Source organism: Copadichromis virginalis, linkage group LG9 (assembly GCF_057382275.1).
Source record: "Copadichromis virginalis isolate Kocher_CV1m ecotype Utaka linkage group LG9, C_Virginalis_male_GT1.1, whole genome shotgun sequence".
Classification (NCBI taxonomy): domain Eukaryota; kingdom Metazoa; phylum Chordata; class Actinopteri; order Cichliformes; family Cichlidae; genus Copadichromis; species Copadichromis virginalis.
The window spans coordinates 34,583,168-34,605,587 of record NC_140626.1 but is presented as its reverse complement, the minus strand read 5'-3'; the positions used below and the strand labels follow the sequence as shown (position 1 = coordinate 34,605,587).

The 22,420-nt window shown below is 44.2% G+C and overlaps 2 protein-coding genes across 3 annotated transcripts; one reads left to right on the top strand and one right to left on the bottom strand.

The window, feature by feature from the left end:
* Positions 1-4,606: 4,606 nt before the first annotated feature.
* On the bottom strand, positions 4,607-19,476 carry cidea (cell death inducing DFFA like effector a). 2 transcript variants are annotated; one of them, XM_085469144.1, is made up of 6 exons: positions 19,413-19,476; positions 11,856-12,026; positions 11,383-11,518; positions 7,284-7,436; positions 6,832-7,004; positions 4,607-5,631 (listed from the first exon to the last, which is right to left on the bottom strand). In XM_085469144.1, the coding sequence occupies exons 2-6, from the start codon at positions 11,921-11,923 to the stop codon at positions 5,529-5,531; spliced, it is 633 nt and encodes a 210-aa protein (XP_085325270.1). In that variant the 5' UTR covers positions 11,924-12,026; positions 19,413-19,476; the 3' UTR covers positions 4,607-5,528. The 2 variants fall into 2 exon arrangements, with proteins under 2 accessions (XP_085325270.1, XP_085325272.1); XM_085469146.1 differs by having other exon boundaries at positions 11,856-11,998.
* hus1 (HUS1 checkpoint clamp component) lies at positions 18,039-22,403 on the top strand. Its single transcript, XM_085469134.1, has 8 exons — positions 18,039-18,272; positions 19,432-19,559; positions 19,669-19,845; positions 20,256-20,363; positions 20,438-20,512; positions 21,475-21,574; positions 21,794-21,928; positions 22,023-22,403. Exons 1-8 carry the CDS (start codon positions 18,221-18,223, stop codon positions 22,103-22,105), a joined length of 858 nt encoding a protein of 285 aa, XP_085325260.1. The 5' UTR covers positions 18,039-18,220; the 3' UTR covers positions 22,106-22,403.
* The last annotated feature ends 17 nt before the right edge of the window (positions 22,404-22,420 follow it).

Sequence of the window (22,420 nt, the reverse complement as noted above, 5' to 3'; positions counted from 1 at the left end):
GCTTTAGCCTGCTAGCCTTCTCACATGTTGTTGTCGCTCGTTTATAGGAGGAAGAGACACAGAGCAGGAGGTTGGAGAGGAGGAGCCCGTGGAATTAAGCTCTCGGAGGAGGACACGCATTCGGATAATCACTTTGGAAACTCACCTGCGCACCACTGGAAGTTTGGAGAGGATCACTGTTGGAGTTTGCACTTCACTTTGTGTTTTGAGACTGTTTTTGGGCACTGTAAATAAACGCACTGTGTGCTTCGCATCCAGAGCTCTGCGACTGAGTCCGTATTTTCCCATTACCCGTGACCAACAATCCAGCCAGCAATGGACTCAGCGGACTCAATTCCCATCCAGCGCGAGCTCGTGCTTCAAACTGTACGGTTGGAACAACATGAAAAGATGCTGCAGCATGTTGCCGAGGAGCAGTCCGCGCTACTACAAGTGGTATCTGAACTGAAAGGTATGTTGCTTGCTACACCTAGAGCACCCGTTCAACCACCAGAGCCCCCTACACAACCACAACCACCAGTAGAGCTTCTAAATGTAGGTACACACATTACCTGTACCTGAAAAATTCAGTGGAGATTTGGACAAAAGCCAGGGATTTTTGACTCAATGCTCTCTGATTTTTAGGCAGCAGACTCGAGCTTATGCCTCTGATATTGCCAAAATCACCCTCATGGTTGAGCTCATGACCAGACGAGCTCTGCTGTGGGCTCAAGCAGCCCTGAGTGCCCAGCCCTCCATCTCATATAGTGATTTTTTTGAGCAAATTTTGGTGTGTGTTTGACAAAGGATCTAACCCTGACAGCGCTGCTCATCGCATGTTTACTTTAAAGCAGGGCCGGTGGAGCGTGGCAGACTTCTCTGTGGACTTTTTGGGCGACCGTGGCTCAAGGGGTTGGGAAGCATATCTGTAACCGGAAGGTCGCTGGTTCGATCCCTGGGCTCTCTGTACTGGTCGTTGTGTCCTTGGGCAAGACACTTCACCTACCGCCTACTGGTGTTGGCCAGTGGAGCCGATGGCGCGACATGGCAGCCTCGCTTCTGTCAGTCTGCCCCAGGGCAGCTGTGGCTACAACCGTAGCTGCCTCCACCAGTGTGTGAATGTGAGAGTGAATGAATAGTGGAATTGTAAAGTGCTTTGGGTGCCTTGAAAAGCGCTATATAAATCCAATCCATTATTATTATTATTACTTTTGGATCTTGGCCGAGGAGACTGGCTGGGAGGAGAGGGCGCTCCGAGGAGCATTCCTAAACAGCTTAAATGAGAATGTCAAACGTGAGTTGGCCACTAAAGAGCTTCCTAAATTGTTAAACGCCCTGGTTAACATGTGTATCAGTCTAGACGACCATATGCGGGAGTTTGGCAGGCGGACTGGAGATGGGCGATGGTCAGTAGGGGGCGTAGGAGTTCCGACTGGACTCCCGTCTCTCGAGTGGAGAGAGGAGGAACCGCAGCTGGGACGGACTAAATTCACCCAGAGCAGAAGACAACTGGTGGGTGAGTGTTTTGCGTGCGGGAAGAAGGGGCATTTCGCGGACGCCTGTCCCTCACAGCTAAAAGACTCAGCCCGTCAGTAAAGGTGGGGATACTGACGGGTGCACCGGTTAATACATTCCTCCACCTCAGCTGCCCCGCTAAATTACGGTTTCTTTTCCACACCCGTTCTTGTGATGCACTAATAGATTCAGGACCTGAACAAAGTTTTTTGGATGAGGCTTTGCCCACAAAATGGGTTTGCCTGTTGTTCTTCTCCCTGAAGCGCTCCAAGTGTCAGTGCTTAATGGCAGACCCTTAGCTGCTCTCACTCACCGCACTCAAGAAATCACACTCACTCTCTCCGGCAATCACACTGAGCAGATGTTCCTGTTTCTCTTCAAGGCACCTGACACACCCTTAGTTTTGGGATTCCCCCAGCTCCAGCGACACAATCCACAGATTGATTGGGCCAAGGGATGTATCGTGGGGTGGAGCACCCGTTGCCATGAGCAGTGTTTACGCTCTGCAGTGCCGGGTTGCATGTCAGACGATCCTGCGGGGCCGCCCACTCGCCCCGACTTGTCAACCGTGCCCGCCGAATATCACGATCTAGGACAAGTCTTTAGCAAAGACGGGGCCCAATCGCTACCCCCCCCCCCCCCTCGTCCGTACGACTGTGGGATTGATTTGCTCCCAGGCACCCCCTTGCCCACTAGCCGACTCTATAGTATCTCGAAACCTGAGTGCGAGTCTATGGAGCGCTACATTACGGACTCCCTGGCAGCTGGCATCATCCGCCCCTCCACTGCTCCCTTGGGCGCAGGCTTCTTTTTTGTTGACAAAAAGGGATAAGACCCTATGCCCCTGCATTGACTATCGGGGACTAAACAAAATCACTATCAAAAACAAATATCCCCTACCTCTGAACGCCTCAGCTTTTGAACTCCTTAAAGGGGCCACCCATTTCACCAAACTTGATTTCCGCAATGCTTATCACCTGGTCCGCATCCGCGAGGGGGACGAGTGGAAGACGGCCTTCAACACCCATCTGGGCCACTTCGAGTACCTGGTAATGCCGTTTGGACTCACTAACGCCCCTGCCGTCTTCCAAGCCCTGGTAAATGATGTTCTACGAGATTTTTTGAACCACTTCGTGTTTGTTTATCTTGACGACATTCTGATTTTCTGCAGATCCAGAGCTGAGCATGTTAAGCATGTAAGACTGGTGTTGCGCCGCCTGCTGGAGAATCGGCTGTTTTGTAAAGCGGAGAAATGTGAATTTCATGCCTCAACTGTCTCTTTTCTGGGTTTTATCACTGAACAGGGCCGGTTGCGAGCGGACCCGGCTAAGGTCAAAGCTGTGTTGGAGTGGCCTGTTCCCGGCACCCGTAAGAAGTTGCAAAGTTTTCTGGGATTCAGCAACTTCTGCAGACGTTTCATCCGGGACTTCAATAAGGTAGCATTGCCTCTCACACAACTCACATTGCCCAAACAACCGTACCTGTGGTCTCCGGCAGCTCAGCAAGCATTCGACCGTCTCAAGAGCCTGTTCGCCTCGGCCCCCATCCTGGCCCAGGCTGACCTCGCCCTGCCATTCGTGGTGGAAGTGGACGCTTCTGATTCGGGAGTTGGGGCGGTTCTCTCTCAACGCCAGGAATGTAAATTACACCCCTGTGCCTTTTTCTCCCATCGTCTCACTCAGGCCGAAAGGAATTATGACGTGGGCGACCGGGAGCTTCTTGCCATCAAGTTGGGGCTGGAGGCGTGGCGGCACTGGTTGGAGGGGAGCGAACATCCTGTTGTCGTGTGGATGGACCACAAGAACCTGGCCTACCTCCAAGCGGCTAAGCGCCTGAACGTCAGACAGGCCAGGTGGGCATTGTTTTTTGCACGGTTTAACCTAACCATTACCTACAGGCCCGGGTCCTGGAACACAAAACCAGACGCCTTGTCACCAATGTTCCCTCTAAACTGCGCACGTGTGCAATTGCGCACTGCTGGCAGGTCTCTGCGCACAAAAAAAAAATCTAACCTGAATTGAAATTAAAATTAATACTTTAACAATTCTGTTCTGCAGTGTTACTCAGTGAGTGACTGGCTGCTCCCGTATGGGATTAGACGATGCCACCTTATCCCATAGTCCAGTCAAAAATGCAATTCACATTCATGTACGCAGCCAATCAACGTCATTGACAGGCTATGACAGTGTCCTTATGTGCCGACACCGGTGTTTTAGCTAGCAAAGCGGCTGATGTGGAGTGAAGCCACGTTAATGACAACGTGTACAACCACTGGAGATGTGAGCAGGACAGACGGAACAATTGACGGAAAAAGTGTGGACTTTATACCAGTTTTTAAATTGTGTTGATCGGCCACGTAAAACCAGAGTTATGATAAAAATATCTGCAGTATTTGGTTTTCTTCCTGAATACTGTCGTTGTTTATATTTACTGTGGGAAGAAACGGTAAAAACAGCGTTTTATAAGAAATAAAGACTCGAAAGCGCTCCCTGTATGTGAGCAAAAACAAACCCCCACCCCCCTCTTCCTTTCCTATTCGTCCAAAAAAGTACCATGTCGACCAATCAAAAAATGGTATGGCAACGTGGCATCTAGTTGTTAAGAAATGGGGGGAAATTTTAGGAGTGACAGCGTGTTTGAGATGTGAGAGATTTGCGACGTTTAGCGCAAATCTTGTGTAGTTAGTGTGTGGTGTAGTTAATAGTTTTGTTGTGTGTGTCAGAACAATGAGGCAACTTCTGAATGTTACAGGTGTTACAGCAGTGATACATCTCCTGTTTGCACTCAGCATGAATCAGTTAAGCAGAACAAGAGTAGAGAAAAAGAAGGAAAATAAAAAAATGTCTCTATTGTCTGTTGCGTACATTGTAGAGGGCGACTCTGCCTCTAAATGGGAACAGGAACTCCGTCTTCTCCCTCCCTGTGAAATACAGCAGTTGGATCTTTAGCTAGGACCAGTTGATTTCATCCAAGAAACGTCTTCAGTTCTAAAATTAAACGGTGGAGCGTCCCAGATATTTAAACTCTAGTGGAGTTGTCCCTTTAGTGATGAGGCACTATACAGAACTCCAGTCTGTGGGGATGAAGTGCTATGGAAAAACACAAACAGGCACAGAGTTGTTGATTTATTAGTCAGATATTTGATTTACAAAAACAAATTTAATCTCATTCAATACAAAAATCTTTCCAGCTGAAATCAGACGAAACATTCTTAAAAAACGCTGATCTGATAGAAAGACTAGAAATGCTCTCAGCTTTCCATGGAAACACACACATAAGTGATCCATATGTAGACAATTCAAACACGATCTTTATTCAGGCAGAGGAAATCAAACACAAGTTTTCTCTAGTTTGTCTCAAACACACAAACTGAGGGTCTGATCATTTATTACAGTCAGTCCCACCTCAGCAGAGGGGTGTACTACAAAGCCAGATTAATGTTCTTTTGAGCTATCTGGAGCTCAAAAGTCAGAGTTTCCTGTGTCATGAAATTGGCTCTTTTTTTACCTGGCTAAATCACCATGGTAACTGATGATGAACACGTACCCTGGTTGGGAGCAGGTTATGCTCAGAGCATTGGTTTCAAATTCAGCTGGATGGCTACATTTTCACTGATTATTTTATTTACATGTTTAAAGTCATTTTAGATTCTGTTCTGGGAAAATATGTTTTGAATATAGCAGGCCTTAGAGATAGGGAGAGGATTTCGGTCATTCTGGGGGGGGCTCTGAGTAGAGCTGCTACTTCACCACAACGAAAGGATCCAATTGAGGTGGTTTGGACATCTCACTAGGATGCCTCCTGGGCACCTCCTAAGTGAGGTATTCCAGGCATGTCCTTCTTGGGGGACATGCCTGAATCTCACCCCAGACTGGAGGCTGGAGAGAGGGATGTCTAGGCTCCTCTGCTTGGGCTGCCCCGCGTCTTGGCCCTAAGATTTGTCGAGGGAGGTAACGCAAAGAAAGCCTGGGCGTGTTAAACACCTTTGTAGTACACCCGCCTGAATGAACAGCTGAACACAAAGAGACATGGCTTTAGCGGCAGGCATTTCCGGTGAACTGCAGTAGTGAGGAGGATGTGCAGAGCAGCAGTTGTCCGGCTAGTCTGGTCAGAGAGGTGACGCAGCACAACAGCGAGCTGAAGATAGAGACAGAAAAATTTAGTCAAATAAACTCATAATAAGCAATGTTACATGAGGTACTATGGCTGTTTTCCAGTGCCTACACTGAATAAAGCTAGCATAAAGTTGGAATTCAGTGACTCTGATCAGCATCATCACCTTAAATTTAAAGTGAGGTCTGCTACCCTTGATGTAACCAAACACTGACCATGAACGCCACAGCTGCTCTGTACCAGTCCAACATTGCTTATTACTGTATATTTTAACACATCACTGCACACTGACCAGTTTACCTTAAAGCAGACTGCACTAAACTATGTAGTACTTATTGAAGTATTTATACTTTAATTAATTTTCAAGACAATATTAAAGATACATTTCCACTTTATTAAATGTCACTGACTGATCAGTCCTTACTTTTGAAAATTAACTCATCTACTTTTCGTTCTCTTTTTTTACATCTTTCTATGAATTGTTGGATTTGAATTTACTTTGTGTATGCTCGATACTGTAGCACTGGCTACATGCTGAAGTGCCGTAACCACAGCTTTTTTTGACTTCACGCAAGCTGTGTGAAGTCATTATTGTGTTGCTACACAGCAAGTATCTGGAAGCACCGCCAGAGTGCACCACATTAAACATGAACTCCATGCATAGTTATATGCATGAAACAGATTTATCTGCACTGAAGCTGCCAGAGTGCCATTCTGGATTGTTCCTGAGTGCGTTATTAGTTTAAGTCTATGTACCAGGCATGACCAGCGAGTTAAGAAGAGTCAGGAGGGCCAATAAACAAAGAAAAAGGAACCACCATCTTCCTTGATCTGCAGCAGCGATGCAGAGGACTTCCACCCCACACAATAGACCTCCACAGTCACTTGTGGAGGTGGTGCTGACACTAACTGTTCTCCTGTGTTGGAGCTGGATTAGAAGTTCTGCACACCCTAACATTTTCCATGTCAAATTTTATTTGCAAGTACCTCGTAATAACTGGATAGTTTCTGCAAAGTGTTCATAAAGTTCTGTGTCAAAATTGGAGAAAAGGTAAGAAATATAAACGTACACAAGAAGTTAACTTAGCCAGTTATGAATTTGAAAGCTTTGAACAATTCAGACTGGAAACTGAAAATATGAACTACATATAACTAGAAAAGACGAAAAAAGTCAGGCTTTGCACAACACTGCTGAGACTGTTACTGTGATCAGGCTCGGCTTACTTGAGGATGCGTTTGATCCTGGTGAATCTGAAGTCGTATGAGAGTGTGTACATCTCATACACTGTGGCCCTGATGGCGAGGCAGCACAGGAAGTCTTTAGGCTGCAGTTTGTAGAGGTCAAAGGTCACTTTGGCAATCCCACTCTTCTTTGGCTGACGAAAGCATGGAATAATCTGAAACACCAACATGTTCAGAAAATTTTGATTTGGGTAAACGGCTTTTTAACTTTATGTGTTTTTAAAAACAAGCTACATTATTCTGGGCAACAAAACACGTATTTAAGAAGAATTATTTATTTAAGTTCTGATCCATTTCCTGTCTGTTTCCTGTCTGTTCTTCATGCTGCTGAAGTGTGTGAACTTCCCTCCTGGGCTCAGTGAAGAGAGATCATCTCACTTCATAAATGCACACAGACACTCAGCCGCAGTGATGAACATCATCTCTGCTCTCACCTTGCTCTCTGTCCACATCTCCCCCTTCTCCAGCACCATCAGCAGTGTGCTATTGGGCAGTGACTGGAAGAACTCCTCTGAGTCCACCACAGTCCCATCCTCCTCCAGGACCAGAGTCAGGAACTGGTAGGACATCATGAACACCCTCGCTGCCTGGGACACAAAACAGGAGAATCAATTCAAAGAGTCAGAATCTGATGATTTCTTCGTCTCTTCATAACAACTGTACAGGATGACAATGTTTTTATGATTCACCTGTTCAAATTCAATTAAGGCCTAAAGCTACCATTAGTAGGGTTGTGGCCACTTTGATTAACAGGTGCATGGTGACACATGTCAGGGACAAGGTGCAGGTCAGATGAGTTCGTGAGGCACTTTGTTGAATGATTTCCTGTCTCCAGGAATGCTATGTTCTTCTCTCAGTGTCACTCACTACCTTGCTTGTCCATAAACTTTCTACCTGGTTTTGTTCTTTGGAGGGCTTTATGAATCTGGGTGACCACATCATTCCATATATCTTCTGCTGATTTATTCTTACCCACTTCTATTATAATGACAATGTTTACAAGCTGTTCTTTATACTTAGTAACTGCCACCACTTAATATGTCTGTGAAGGTCTTCAGTCATCCAGGTCATCGCAGTCTAAGGAGCTTGAAAAGAAAAGCGTCTGAACTTCTTTAAGTTGCTTGAAGATGTTTCACCTCTCATTCCAGAAGCTTCTTCAGCTTCCTCAATTCAAGCATCTTCAGAACTGAAGAAGCTTTTCGGATGACAGGTGAAACGTATTCACACTTTTCTTTCCAAGCTCCTTAGACCACCACTTGATTTGAAAACCCTGGGTCAAGTAGGGTCTTCTCTTCTCTTCCAGATCAAGACACACGTCCATTATGAGAAGGAGATGTTGGAGGCTGGAGGTGTAGGACAGAATCATTTTTTGTGTTACTTGTTCAATCTCCAGACAAGTAAATGGCCTGTATTTGTATAGCTTTACTAGTCCCTAAAGACCCCCAAGCACTTTACATATCCAGTCGTCCACACGTTCACACACTGGTGATGGAGCTACATTGTAGCCACAGCCACCCTGGGGCGCACTGACAGAGGCGAGGCTGCTGGACACTGGCGCCACCGGGCCCTCTGACCACCACCAGTAGGCAACTGGTGAAGTGTCTTGCCCAAGGGCACAACGACCGAGACTGTCCGAGCCGGGGCTCGAACCGGCAACCTTCCGATTACAAGGTGAACTCCCAAGTAAATAAACAATCTGCATTGCCATTACGCCACTACAATACATGATAACATGGTAATTTGTCTGAAGGTGTTAGGGTTAGGAGGTTAGGGTAAACAGATCTGTTTAAAGGTTTGGCTGCTCTTAATCTTTATGTTGTTTGCTGTGTGGACATACTGAAGTTTCCCACTGAGAAAAATAAAGTTACCATTGATCATTAGGCTTTCCACTATAATTCCAGTGCCATTTCAACCTGAACTCATGCCTTGTAGTAGAATTTGAAGTCCTCAAAATTCCCTTACCTACCCTCCCACTTTCTCTTTTGGATGCATGGTATGTCATCTCTTTTAGCAATTCACTCATTATACAGATGTTGATGGTATCGCAAAAAATTAAATCTGTTCATCTGGACGTAGCGTTTTTAGTGGGAGAAACGTTTTGTCATCATCAGGTGACGTCTTCAGTCTCAGCTGACTGCAGGTTTCATTCTTATAAACAGGACATTTGCATAATGACTGAAACCAGCCCACTGAAGGAACAATGGGCTGTGAGGTCAGTTCCTTAATCTTAATTATGCAAATTCTCATGACCACTGATCAACAACCACTGGAGGACGGGGCTGTGGCCCCCCCACACCCTCTAGCAGATCATTACATGAAGGAACCTTTTAAAAAAACAAGCGCGTCCATGCTCACAGGTGTACACACGGGTGATCACACACACAAACTACACCCTTTTTGGCTCCTACCTCAAAGCACACTGTGTGAACTAGTTTTTCCGCGTCACTCTGAGACAGGATATTTCTGGATAGCAGTGAGAATGTACGCTATGCCTTCTAATAATAGTGCCCAAGGGAAGGATGTATAATGTGAACAGAACTGGTCCAAGCGTGTAAGTTAAAAATAACTTTGGTGTTTGAAGAAGATTTTCATGATCAAAGTTATTCAAACACCTTTTAATACCTACATCCTGTTTAATCTCCGTAGTAAAATATTAAGGTCAATAGTATCGAATGCTGCACTGTTCCTAAAGACTGCTTAAAGAAACTAAAAAGGTGACCAAAGGGGTTCAGGTTGTAATGACGAATAAAGGTAATCATACCAAATATTGAATTTAAAGTGTGTTTAAATTGTACACCTGCATCATTATTTAAAAATGTCTTTTACTCTACTGGTCCCTGTATTCTTACTATAATTAATACCTCCTTGGCCTCGGGCATAGTCCCTGCCTATTTTAAAACTGCTGTTATACATCCCTTGTTAAAAAAGCCTATGCTGGACCCATCTCTCACTAGCAATTATAGACCGATCTCAAAAATTCCGTTAATTGCTAAGATTCTAGAGAAGATCGTGGCTAAGCAGCTTACAGCAGTTTTAGATAAATATAGTATTTTCGACAAATTTCAATCTGGCTTTCGTAAAGTTCATTCCACTGAAACAGCCCTTCTTAGAGTTTCTAATGACATTTTGTTACAAAGCGATGCAGGTAAATGTTCTGTTCTCTTAATGTTGGATCTTACGTCGGCCTTTGATACTGTTGACCACTATATTTTACTTAACAGGCTGAAACACTGGGTTGGTGTCTCTGGGACTGCATTGAAATGGTTCTCCTCGTATCTCTCTGAACGATATTCTTCTGTGGCAGTTTCTAAGTATAGATCATCTTCTGCATCTCTGTCTTTTGGTGTGCCACAAGGCTCTGTGCTAGGGCCATTACTGTTTTTAGTTTATTTACTCCCTCTTCAGCACATTTTGAGCCCTTTTGAGGATATTTGTTACCATTGTTATGCGGACGATATCCAACTCTATATATCTTTTAAACCGGAAGAGGCTTCTAAGCTGCGGCTTTTAAATGTGTGCTTGGAAACCATTAAAGGCTGGATGGCTGAAAACTTCCTCCAACTAAATGAAAGTAAAACCGAAGTCCTCTTATGTGCCCCAGATAGACATATACCCAGTATAATAAATGCTCTTGGTCCTCTTTCAACGTTTGTAAAACCATCTGTCAGGAACTTAGGGATTATCCTTGATCCTGCTCTTACGTTAGATAGTCATGTTAAATCTCTTGTTCGGTCTTGCTTTTATCATTTAAGAAATATTTCTAAATTGAGCTCTATTATATCCTATACCGAACTGGAGATTGTTATTCATGCTTTTATCTCTTCACGACTGGACTATTGCAATTCCCTGTTTACTTGTTTAAATAAAGGTTCCTTGGAGCGTCTGCAGATCGTTCAGAATGCTGCAGCAAGACTTTTGACGAAAGCTTCTAAATTTTCACATATAACACCGTTGCTCATGCAGTTACATTGGCTTCCTGTTGAATTTAGAGTCCAGTTTAAGATTTTGGTTTTAACTTTCAAGGCTCTTCAACAACAAGCACCACCATATATCATTGAACTTTTACAGCCCTATGCCCCTAGTAGGTCTCTGAGGTCGAGTAGTCAGGGCCTACTTGTCATTCAGTATACGAGACTGAAAACTAGGGGTGATAGAGCTTTTGCTACTGTGGCCGCCAGACTGTGGAATTCCCTTCCTCAGGACTTACGATCCGCTGATTCATTGATTACTTTTAAAAAACAGCTAAAAACACATCTTTTTAAAACTGCCTTTTGCTAACTTTGTTTGTATTTTGTCTTTTTAATCTGTTATATCTTGTAAAGCACTTTGTGATCTCTATCTAGAAATGTGCTATATAAATAAAATTTTACTTACTTACTTACTTACTTACAAACTGTTTTTGCCTTATTTAATATTTTTCCATGTTTGCACCTGTTTCTCCTTTTCTTAACAAAATATGAAGAAATGAGAGCTGGCTCAAGACTTATGCACACTACTGCTTATTGTCTAAGAGAGTTTACAGGTTGTTTTTACCTGCTCCAGGAGCTCATCTAGAGAAGACGCAGTCAAACTTCGCCGCCGCATCCGGCTGTATGTGCACACTCTGAAACAGCGAGGCTGATTTAGGGGCAGCATGTGTCGAGAGATGGTCTGGACTGTGGACACGGACCTGCAGGTCATTCAAAGTTCACTGCATTACAGTTTGAAATCTTATAGTCAAGTCGGAGGTTTTAATAACCTCAGACTTACATCTATAAAAACCCTCTCAGCTGCTTTCACTATTTCAAAGGTTCAGCAATCCTATTTACTGAGTGGCTTCCATTGTTCTTCTGCAGTTCTGCACACACACAGCTTCCTCTGCAAAGTCTAAAAATGTCCTGGATACAATTTGACGCACAGCTGGTTTGAGTGAAATTGCCAATATTTGTCTAATCCCCAGATTTACAATAACTAAACTGAATTTATAAAACTCAACTTTAAGTTTTGATAACATTTAAAAAACTCACCTCATCAGAGTCTCTGGCAGCAGCGTTTTGGCGTATTTCACTCCGGCCTGGATGGACAGCGGTGCCATCGTGAAGTCAAAGATTCAAACAGTCAGACAGCACGCTGAAGCAAAGCTGCTGCAGCCAGAGGCAGCTGAGAGGAACTACAGAGAATCCATGAAGAATGACAGCCTGTGATTGGTCACCAATAAAGAGCAGAGAGCCAATAGGATGAAGGATCATGTAGGCATCCAATTAAAACGAATGAATGCTGCAAAAATAATTTAAAAAGGGTAAAAAAAAAGATAGACAGAGACGAATAAATAGCAGGGATCAGATGGAATAACTTTATTCTCAAAACAAAACTGATATCAATGAGACAAGAAGGGTTTTAGCTTCACATCTGACCCATAATTACAAACAAAGAACAACATACCAAGGGTATGCAAATCAAGATCAAGTGTGAACGTTACTGTGAAACCTCAGCCACATTTCAGAGAAGATTTACGTACTTTATGTAGAGTCAGCGGGTTCCTAAACTGGGGCTTGGGCCCCTTAAATGGGTCAAGAGATACGCAAGCCATTGCTTAAAGACAACAGAAAGACCCAACAGAGCAAGAACCAAATATTCACCTGCATATCTGTGAATTAAATTATGATCATAAACTCTGAGCAGGGCTGTTTGAGTAACTGACAGAAACTCATCTCAAATGCAATAAGCAGGTAGAAACACTGGAAGCTGGTTGGCCAACACTTTTTCTAAAATTTTGGAGATAAAAGGAAATTTTTAAATTGGTCTAAAGTGATGAGGAAGGGACAAGTCGGGGTTAAAGCTTTGTTTTGTTTTTTAAAAAGGGCAAATAGCAACCTGTGTAAAATACGAAGCCAGTTCTTAAATGCAAGTCTGATGGGTTTTCCTCCTATTACGCATCGCTGTCTCTGTTGGCCCTTCAATTGCTGATTCATTTAAACAACATTTGGAGTGAAAATCAGTTGTTTTATTCACACTTCTATGAGATGACCTGAAGTGCTTCTGCCCTCTCAGCGTCTGTGCTCAGAGAAAATCTCCAAACTGACTCCAATCCAGATCCGTAAGCAGCTTGTAGAGCTGGAATGCTTTTGTTTCACAACAAATGAGCCTGCAGATTACAGGAGATCATTTTAATTTGGTGAGAGAATAAACAAGAATCAAGCCTTTATTTTTCTAACAGAAAATAATGAACTTTGACACAAAGAAAGGTCAGCAAACACACAGGACGGAAGGAAGGAAGTGTGTTTGCAGCCGACTGTGATTGACTGAGGTGTTTTTTTCTCAGCTGGTAAAGAGACACAAATATTTTAGTTGCTTATTTTTAGAAACATTCGGAACCACTACATCGATCACTACGGCCGTCTTCTTCTGTTTGTCTACCACCACTATGTCCGGTTGGTTAGCCACCACCATTTTGTCCGTCTGTATCTGGAAGTCCCACAGGATCTTAGCTCGGTCATTCTCCACCACCCTTGGGGGCATCTCCCATTTTGACCTCGGGACTTCCAGGTTATACTCGGCACAGATGTTCCTGCACACTATGCTGGCCACTTGGTTATGGCGTTCCATGTATGCCTTGCCTGCTAGCATCAAATTCAAATTCAAATTCAAATTCAAATTTTATTTGTCACGTACACAGTCATACACAGTACGATATGTAGTGAAATGCTTGGACAACTGCTCGTGACCTAAAGAGAACAAAAAAGGAAAAGGCTATGAATAAGATAGGAAATAAATATGAAAAATTAAAAAGGGTAAATTTAACTAGGAAGGAATAAAATATAAATTAAGGTTAAAAATGAAATAACTGTACAACACAAATTAGAATGAAGGGTAAATTTAACTGGGAGAATAAGATAAAGGTAAATATATAAATTAAAGTTGAAAATAAAATAACTGTACAACAAAATACACAATATAGAACTATATAAGAATGTATGAAGAAATATAAATAAATATATACACAATAACAGCAGCTGTACAAGTATTAACTGGAAATGAAGAATATAGTGACCAGTGTTGTGCAAAACCAAAGTCCAGAAAGTCCAGTGTGTGTGTAAGAACCATATGTGTGGGTCAGTACTGTGTGGTGGTGTGATTGAGAGACCGTATCGCCTGCGGGAAGAAGCTCCTCCTCAGTCTCTCTGTGTTGGTCTTCAGGGAGTGGAATCGCTTTCCTGACCTCAGCAGAGAGAACAGTCTGTTGTTGGGATGGCTGAGGTCCTTCACCATCTTCCTGGCCTTGGTCCGGCACCGCCTGCTGTAGATTGAGTGCAGGTCAGGGAGCTCGGAGCGGATGGTGCGCTCAGCTGACCGCACAACCCTCTGTAGAGCTCGTCTGTCCTGCATGGTGCTGTTCCCGAACCAGGTTAAGATGTTTCCCGCCAGGATGCTCTCTATGGTGCACGAGTAAAAGTTCCTGAGCACCTTGGAGGGCAGTTGGAAGTCTCTCAAGCGTCTGAGGTGGTAGAGACGCTGTCAATTTTTTTTTTTTTTTTTTTTTTTTTTCATCTTGCACCCTGCTGTTATGTGCTGGATTGTCTCTGGGGCATCTTTACACAGCCTGCACCTGGGGTCTTGCCTGGTGTGATAGACCCCAGCCTCTATGGATCTTGTACTCAGAGCTTGTTCTTGTGCTGCCATGATTAGTGCCTCTGTGCTGTCTTTCAGTCCAGCTTTGTCCAGCCACTGGTAGGATTTCTGGATATCAGCCACCTCCTCTATCTGCCGGTGGTACATACCGTGCAGGGGCCTGTCCTTCCATGATGGTTCCTCGTCTCCCTCCTCTTTCTTGGGTTTCTGCTGCCTGAGGTATTCACTGAGCACTCGGTCAGTTGGGGCCATCTTCCCAATGTATTCTTGGATGTTCCTTGTCTCATCCTGGACTGTGGTGCTGACACTCACCAGTCCCCGGCCCCCTTCCTTCCGCTTAGCGTACAGCCTCAGGGTGCTGGATTTGGGGTGAAACCCTCCATGCATGGTAAGGAGCTTTCTTGTCTTTATGTCAGTGGCTTCTATCTCCTCCTTTGGCCAGCCTATTACCCCAGCAGGGTACCTGATCACAGGCAGGGCGTAGGTGTTGATGGCCCGGATCTTGTTCTTACCATTCAGCTGACTCCTCAGGACTTGCCTGACCCTCTGCAGGTACTTGGTGGTTGCAGCTTTTCTAGCGGCCTCTTCATGGTTCCCATTTGCCTGCGAGATCCCCAGGTACTTGTAACTGTCCTCTATGTCTGCAATGTTGCCTTCTGGTAGTTTGATCCCCTCAGTTCTGACTACCTTCCCTCTCTTTGTTACCATCCAACTACACTTCTCCAGTCCGAACGACATTCCAATGTCATTGCTGTATAGCCTGGTAGTGTGGATCAGTGAATCGATGTCTCGTTCACTCTTGGCATACAGCTTGATGTCATCCATGTACAGGAGGTGGCTGACTAGGGATGGGTATTGATAAGATTTTCACGATTCCGATTCCATTTTCGATTCTGTTTAACGATTCGATTCTTTATCGATTCTTTTTAAAAAAGGAGAACACTAAGTTCAATTAGCTTAGAACTTTGTTTTATATCTTCTCTTTGAACAAGATAGAAATTTAGGAGTAACATGGCCTTACAAACCCAACAGTGAGATCTTAAGAGATCCAGCCTACGGCTCTTCAATGGGGTGTCACAGGGTCCCCGGGAAAAAACATTGTAAATGTAAAATAATAAAATAAATATTCTTCTGTAGCAATAACAAAGTATAACATAAATTATTCTGTAGCAATTACACAAGAATATCCAGTAATTTCCCTGCCTACAATTAAACACATTCACTTACTGAAAATCATCTGCTGTGGCAAACGGGTTCAAGCCTTTTACCACAAACTGAGTCTCTGCTCGGTGACGTTCGTCTATCCTGGCCTGAAAGGAGACGCTAACGGTAGACTGCAGCGAGAACTGCCAGCATCTGAGCCAGACTCTGTCTGCCTCTCTCATCATGGTCACTAAATGCACAGTAATGGCAGGTTTGTAATAAGGCAGATTGCGCTAACATAATATGCACTGTTAGTTGATTAGGTGATCCGAAGGGCCAGCTCTGTCCTAGGATGCCCTCTGGACCCAGTGGAGGTGGTGAGTGACAGGAGAACGGCGGCTAAGCTGTCATCCCTGTTGGACAACATCTCCCACCCCATGCAGCAGACTGTGACAGCACTGAGCAGCTCCTTCAGTGGGAGACTGCGGCACCCACGGTGTGGGACGGAGAGATTTCGCAGGTCTTTCCTCCCCACTGCTGTCAGACTCCACAACAAAGACTTTAACTGAACAAACACACACATCCATACATGTGCAATAATACTAAGTGCAATAATCCTTTCTGGCATCGTTGTATTTTTACTCAGTTGTATATAGCATTCGTATTCTATTTTTATCTTATTGTATATTTTTATTCTATTTTATTCTACTGTATATAGTATTTTATTTTATTCTATTCTGTACAGTTGTGTACTGTATTTATTCTTATTGTATTCTAATTTTTGCGTCATAACTTTTGCACTGTCCACTTCCTGCTGTGACAAAACAAATTTCCCACGTGTGGGACTAATAAAGGTTATCTTATCTTATCTTATCTTATCTATCTTATCTTATCTTATTTACCTGCCGTATTAACGGAAGAGGACGTGCAAACGTTACCGCTGCTGCTGGGTTGAGATTCACGAGTCCGGAGCGGAATTAAAAACACGACATTCATTTAAGGTTATCACGCGTTTTGTGAGCAAATGCTTTTGCATATTCGTAGTGTTTCCTCCCTTAAATGAAGTATCTACTTTGCAAGTATTGCAAGTTGCCCTGTTGTCATCCGATTTCGTAAAGTATAACCAAACTTTTGAGCGTTTGAGCCGCTTAGGCGCCGTGTTTCCTGCCAGGTAAATGACGCTCCGCAACGTGGTGACGTCATTCGGGGCGACTGGAATCGATAAGGGAATCATTTGCAAAAATGGCAAACAATTCCAAGGGATTGAAACAGTGGGAACCGGTTCTCAACAAGAACCGGTTTTCGATACCCATCCCTATGGCTGACAACTGCTCCGTTCCGTATTCGGTATCCGTAGCCGGTCTTGTTAATGATCTCACTGAGGGGGTTCAGGCCTATGCAGAACAGCAGTGGGGACAGAGCATCTCCTTGGTAGATCCCGCACTTGATGGTGACTTGTGCTATGGGCTTGGAGTTGGCCTCTAGTGTTGTACGCCACATCCCCATTGAGTTCCTGATGAAGGCTCTTAGGGTCCCATTGATCTTGTACAATTCTAGGCATTCCAGTATCCAGCTGTGGGGCATTGAGTCATAGGCCTTCTTGTAATCAATCCAGGCAGTGCACAGGTTGGTCAGTCTGGTCTTGCAGTCTCGGCTGATTGTTCTGTCTACCAGTAGCTGGTGTTTTGCGCCTCTGGTGTTCTTGCCAATTCCTTTCTGTGTCCCGCTCATGTATTGACCCATGTGCCTGTTCATCTTAGCCGATATGATGCCTGACAGGAGCTTCCATGTAGTACTGAGGCAGGTTATTGGTCGGTAGTTGGAGGGGACCGGTCCCTTCTTGGGGTCCTTGGGGATCAGGACCGTTCGACCTTCGGTTAGCCATTCCGGGTGTCTCTCGTTAACTAGCAGCTGGTTCATTTGTGCTGCCAGACGCTCGTGGAGTGTCTGGCAGCACTCCATATATATATAATGTTTGTTTTGTTTTTTTGGCCCACAATAAGGTTTTTAAAAGTTGTTGACTTTTTTCTCTGGAACCTAAACTTCTAAAGCCTGTTTTTTACAGGATTGTCTGAGTATAATTTTTTGATAAGATCCTAATATTACATCACAAAGTAAAAAGGAGCCGCAGCATGCACAGGCTGCTATTTCTGAGGGTTTTTTGTGTTTTATTTGGTCTACAACGAGGGTGTATAAATGTTACATATAAAAACGAGACATCATATCTTTGTGTGAAAAACATTCTGAAAGTTTTCACCAAAAAGCTGAAATTAAGTGAAAGCTGCCAAACATGCCTGTGAAGTTATTTTGTAGCTCAGTTACAAAAAGATGATGAACAGCCTAAAATGTCTGATTTCAGTATGTAAGTAAAAATATAAAGCGCACCAGGAACCGGTGACTCTGCTACAGTTTTCTGCCTCTGTACAGACCATTTAAGGGGTCCTGTTGTGGTCCCCGGGCCACTGCTGGTTGTTTTCTTCTTTCGTTGGGCGGAACAATTAACAGCTTCCAGGTGGCTATTGTTTCCGCCGGACCGTAGACACAGACGGACCAAACAAATCAAAAAGTTCCCCGCCTGAAGTCAAAACGGAAGATTAAATTCTGCTGTCGGGACGAAAAAATGAAGTTTCGGGGGAAAATCATCGACATCGCCTGTTTGAACCACTTCACCCGTGAGTGTGAAACATCTGTTTGTGCCGAGAGCCGAAGCTAAGCTGTTAGCTTCCCTCCAAATGCTGCACACAAACTGTAAAAAATAAAATTACATCTAATTAAAAGTTCCCGATGCGGGACTTTGTTCTTTCTTTAGCGTTTCTGACTTAATAGGAAAAGTCTGTAGTTCGGCTTACAGCATGTGCTCAAAGAGCCGCAGACTGGTTACTGTTATCTAAATTTAACAAAATCTACATGGAGTCTGGTGCAGGCCTAATGAGTCATGATTAATTACCACAAAAATATCAGCTATATGTTTATGCTGCGTGAGTAATCTGTTATTTACCGGTGTTGTGCCAAAAAGTGATTGTCTGCCAAAAAGTGATTTCCAGTGTTTCTGTGTATTTTTTATGTGTAATATCTTTACGTATGTTTGTAAATAGACTTCGGTGAACAGGGGATACAAAGGGGTTACATAAAGAATTAAAAAATTATCTGTTTTTTAAGTATCTTTACAACTTGTACTTACATTATAACCATATCTGGTCCTTTATCCCCACTTAACATATTTTTACAGAACTATTGTAATATTTGCTGCCATTTCTGCTGTGCTCTTGGCCAACTTACTCTTACAAAATACATTTTTAATGTTAATGAGATTTTTTTTACTGCATAAATAAAGGTTATATAAAAGTCGCTGCCAAAAACTGATTGCGGCTTGTATCTTGCTACACGAATGTTGTTTGTGGCTCAAGATGACTTTATGTCATCCATAAGGGATGCATTTGACATATGTTTAACATATTATAGCCCAACAAGTTACTTATAGCAGTTTAAATATGAGCAATCGCTTTTTGGCAAATACCGGAAATCAGTTTTTGGCAGACAATCACTTTTTGGCACAACACCGGCTCTGTAAAAAGTTTTCCACTTCAAGTTTTCAGCTAATTTTTGTTGTTTAAAGTCAGTTTTACTGTTGAAATGTTTAGTTTTACTTAGTTTTCAACAGTTGTAATATTAACTGTAGATTTATTGTTTTTAGTGTGTTTATCGCGATCAACTTTTTCAGAAGTGCAGATCAGAGATCTGATTGAAGTAAACTATTATTAAAACTAACCGAGTCTGCGTGTGACTGATTAAATATTTCTCCCGATTCACACCTCTGATCTTTCTCACCAGGAGTCGTCACCACCATCTCAAAGCTGACAAAGATGTGCGTCCTGCGGCTGACGCCGGACAACCTGTTCTTCGTTCTGTCCGGTAAAGTGGCCAACGGCGGCGTCAGCATGTGGTGTGAGCTGTCACAGGTGAGAGCCGACGCTTCGGCTTCCAGCTGCTAAGAAAATAAACTCAGGAACGAGTCTGAGATGATCAGGACCGTAATAAATGACCCTGATCCCGTCCTTCCTCGCGCAGGCCAACTTCTTCGACGAGTACCAGATGGAGGGCGTGTCCTCCGAGGACAACGAGATCTGTCTGGAGGTGACTCCGGAGAATCTGTCCAGAGCCCTGAAGACGGTCCAGAACGCCAAGGCGGTCAAAGTCAAACTGACCAAGAAGCACTGCCCCTGCCTCACCATCGCCGCCGAGCTGGTGAGAGCGCCTGAGAACAACTCACAGTCAGCAACAAGTTCACCTGAGACGTCTTTGTCTCTGCCACAGCTCGAATCATACGTTTAATTTTAGCCTATTATTCATAACATCAGGAGATGCGCTGCGTCTGGGGATACATTCATCTACGGTCGGCTCTCCGAACCAGAATCCAGCCACAGGTTTATCAAAGTTAGATTAATCATTCAGTCATGAAGAAACGTGGCACTCCAGTGTGAACCAAGGCCAGAAAACAATAAAGCCGAGGTGTCGCCCAAACCCTGAGAGGAAACTAAACACGAGTCAGATATAGAAGCCAAGACAGCTCATACTGGCTCATCTTTAGCTGCTTTTAAAACTCATTTGAACCTTTAATCTGAGAAACTTGAGCCCTCTTCCTCTGTGCCGCCCAGCCCACCCTGTCCAGCGTCAGTCGAGTCGTCACTCACGACGTCCCCGTTGACGTCATCCCCCGGAGACTGTGGCACGAGTTCAAAGAGCCGAGCATGCCGGACTTTGATGTAAGTGAAGCTGCCGAACACCAAATCATCCTTTTTATGAGAGCTGCCTTTTCATCACGGTTGTGTCACTGCAGGTCAGCATCTACCTCCCTCCCCTGAAGACCATGAAGAACATCGTGGACAGGATGAAGAACCTCTCCAACTTCCTGGTAGGAGTTTAAACATGTTCAGATCAAACACGGACTCATGCAGAGAGGAGCTGCAGCTTTATTTCTCTGGATTTGGGTCATTTCAGTCACATTTGTCGCCGCGTTTGTGTAACAAACTGTCCGGCATGTTTTTAGCATAACGGTAAACTCCTTTATTTTGAAATACGTGAAAAGGCGTCTTCCTGTATGTCAGCCCTCCGCCCGGCTCGATGTAGAAATATTGAACTGAATGTGAACACGATGTTTATGTCATCTTTTCCCGAGAAGCCAAGATGTCAGATGAAAATAATTACATATTTAAACCTCGTGTTACCTGCGACAGGTGATCACACAGAACCTGAAGCCTTATGTCGCTTTAGATGTTTAGATGAAATATGCTGAAATATTTGGAGCGTTTTCATGTCTTTACCTGCAGTCGGACAGGAAGTGAAGGTGTTAAGACGTCAGCAGGCGTTACAGCTCTGTGTTAAATCCTCGCTGTGACCAATGGGAACTTTTCAAGAAGCCTCATTTCAGCTTTCATAAACACCTCCAGCAGTGACTCTGACACTGAGTCAACTCCAAGAGGAAAACACCACTGCCACCTAGTGTTTGTGCGCTGAATTAGTGAAATACAGCAGCCCCTCGTTTACAATCTAAAAATAACCCGTGACAGGTGAAATCCGTGAAGTAGCAGTGAATTATTATAGATGTTTCACTGCACACTTTATACACTTTTCTCCAGCAGGCATCAACATTTTCTCTCTTCCAAAACTGGATGACCTTCAAAGACATGAAAAATCAAATTAAAAAAATTATTGAATGAATTGAATCTGAATCATACTCCTTTAAAGAGACCTTAAAGTCTGAATCTTCAGGAGAACGAACCAACAAACGCCTGAACATTAGTGTGTGTGTGTGTGTGTGTGTGTGTGTGTGTGTGTGTGTGTGTGTGTGTGTGTGTGTGTGTGTGTGTGTGTCAGGTAATCGAAGCCAACCTGAACGGCGAGATGAACCTGAAGATTGAGACCGATCTGGTTTCCGTGACGACTCACTTCAGAGACCTGGGAAACCCTCCGTGGGGTAAAAACACGCTTTAGCTCCACGAGCAGCTCAGACCTGCTGACGGATGAGCTCAGTCATCACGTCACATCCCTAATAACCAGTTAATTCTGGGGGGCGGGGCCTAAAGTCTCACCCTCCACCTGCTGCTGAGAGCCTCGTTTATATTTAATAATTACTGATTGTCAGTGTATCAGCTGTGGGCCATACTTTTCATACATTGCTCCTCCGTCCCTCCAGGCGATGACGCCTCCCAGGATGGCGGCCCGTCTCAGAGCAGGGACCCGGAGAGCATGGTGGAGGCCAGGGTGGACATCAGGAGGCTGCAGCAGTTCCTCGTGGGGCAGCAGGTCAACCCCAGCAAGGCCATGTGCAGTGAGTCTCCCCTCACATGTTCGCACTCAGGACAAAACCCACCGGGGTCTAATCCACGTCACAGTTTAACACATTTCTCTCTCGTCCTCCTCAGACATCGTCCATCAGAGCGTCCTCCACCTGATTCTGCTGCATGAAGACATGTCGCTGCAGTACTTTATCCCCGCCGTGGCGTAGACGCTCTGCTCGGCGCCAGTCTGAGGAAGTAAAGCTGGACGGTTTCAGGTGTTTCATCACATGGACACAAAGCTGAGCGCGCCTGTGCTCCGTCTGACGGAGGCTCTCCTCTCTGACCTGTGATGGTGTTGGAGGCGACGCAGGACGGAGGAGCTTTGGACCGCTGAGATAAAGAGTCTGTGTTTGTGAGACGTTTCGACGGTTTTTGATTAAAAGTGTTTGAAAATAAAAACGTTTGAATATGTAAGTTCCTTTTTTAAAAAGTGACAATAAAATAAAAACTGAAGTATAAACATTTTGTCTGCTGCAGCTGCA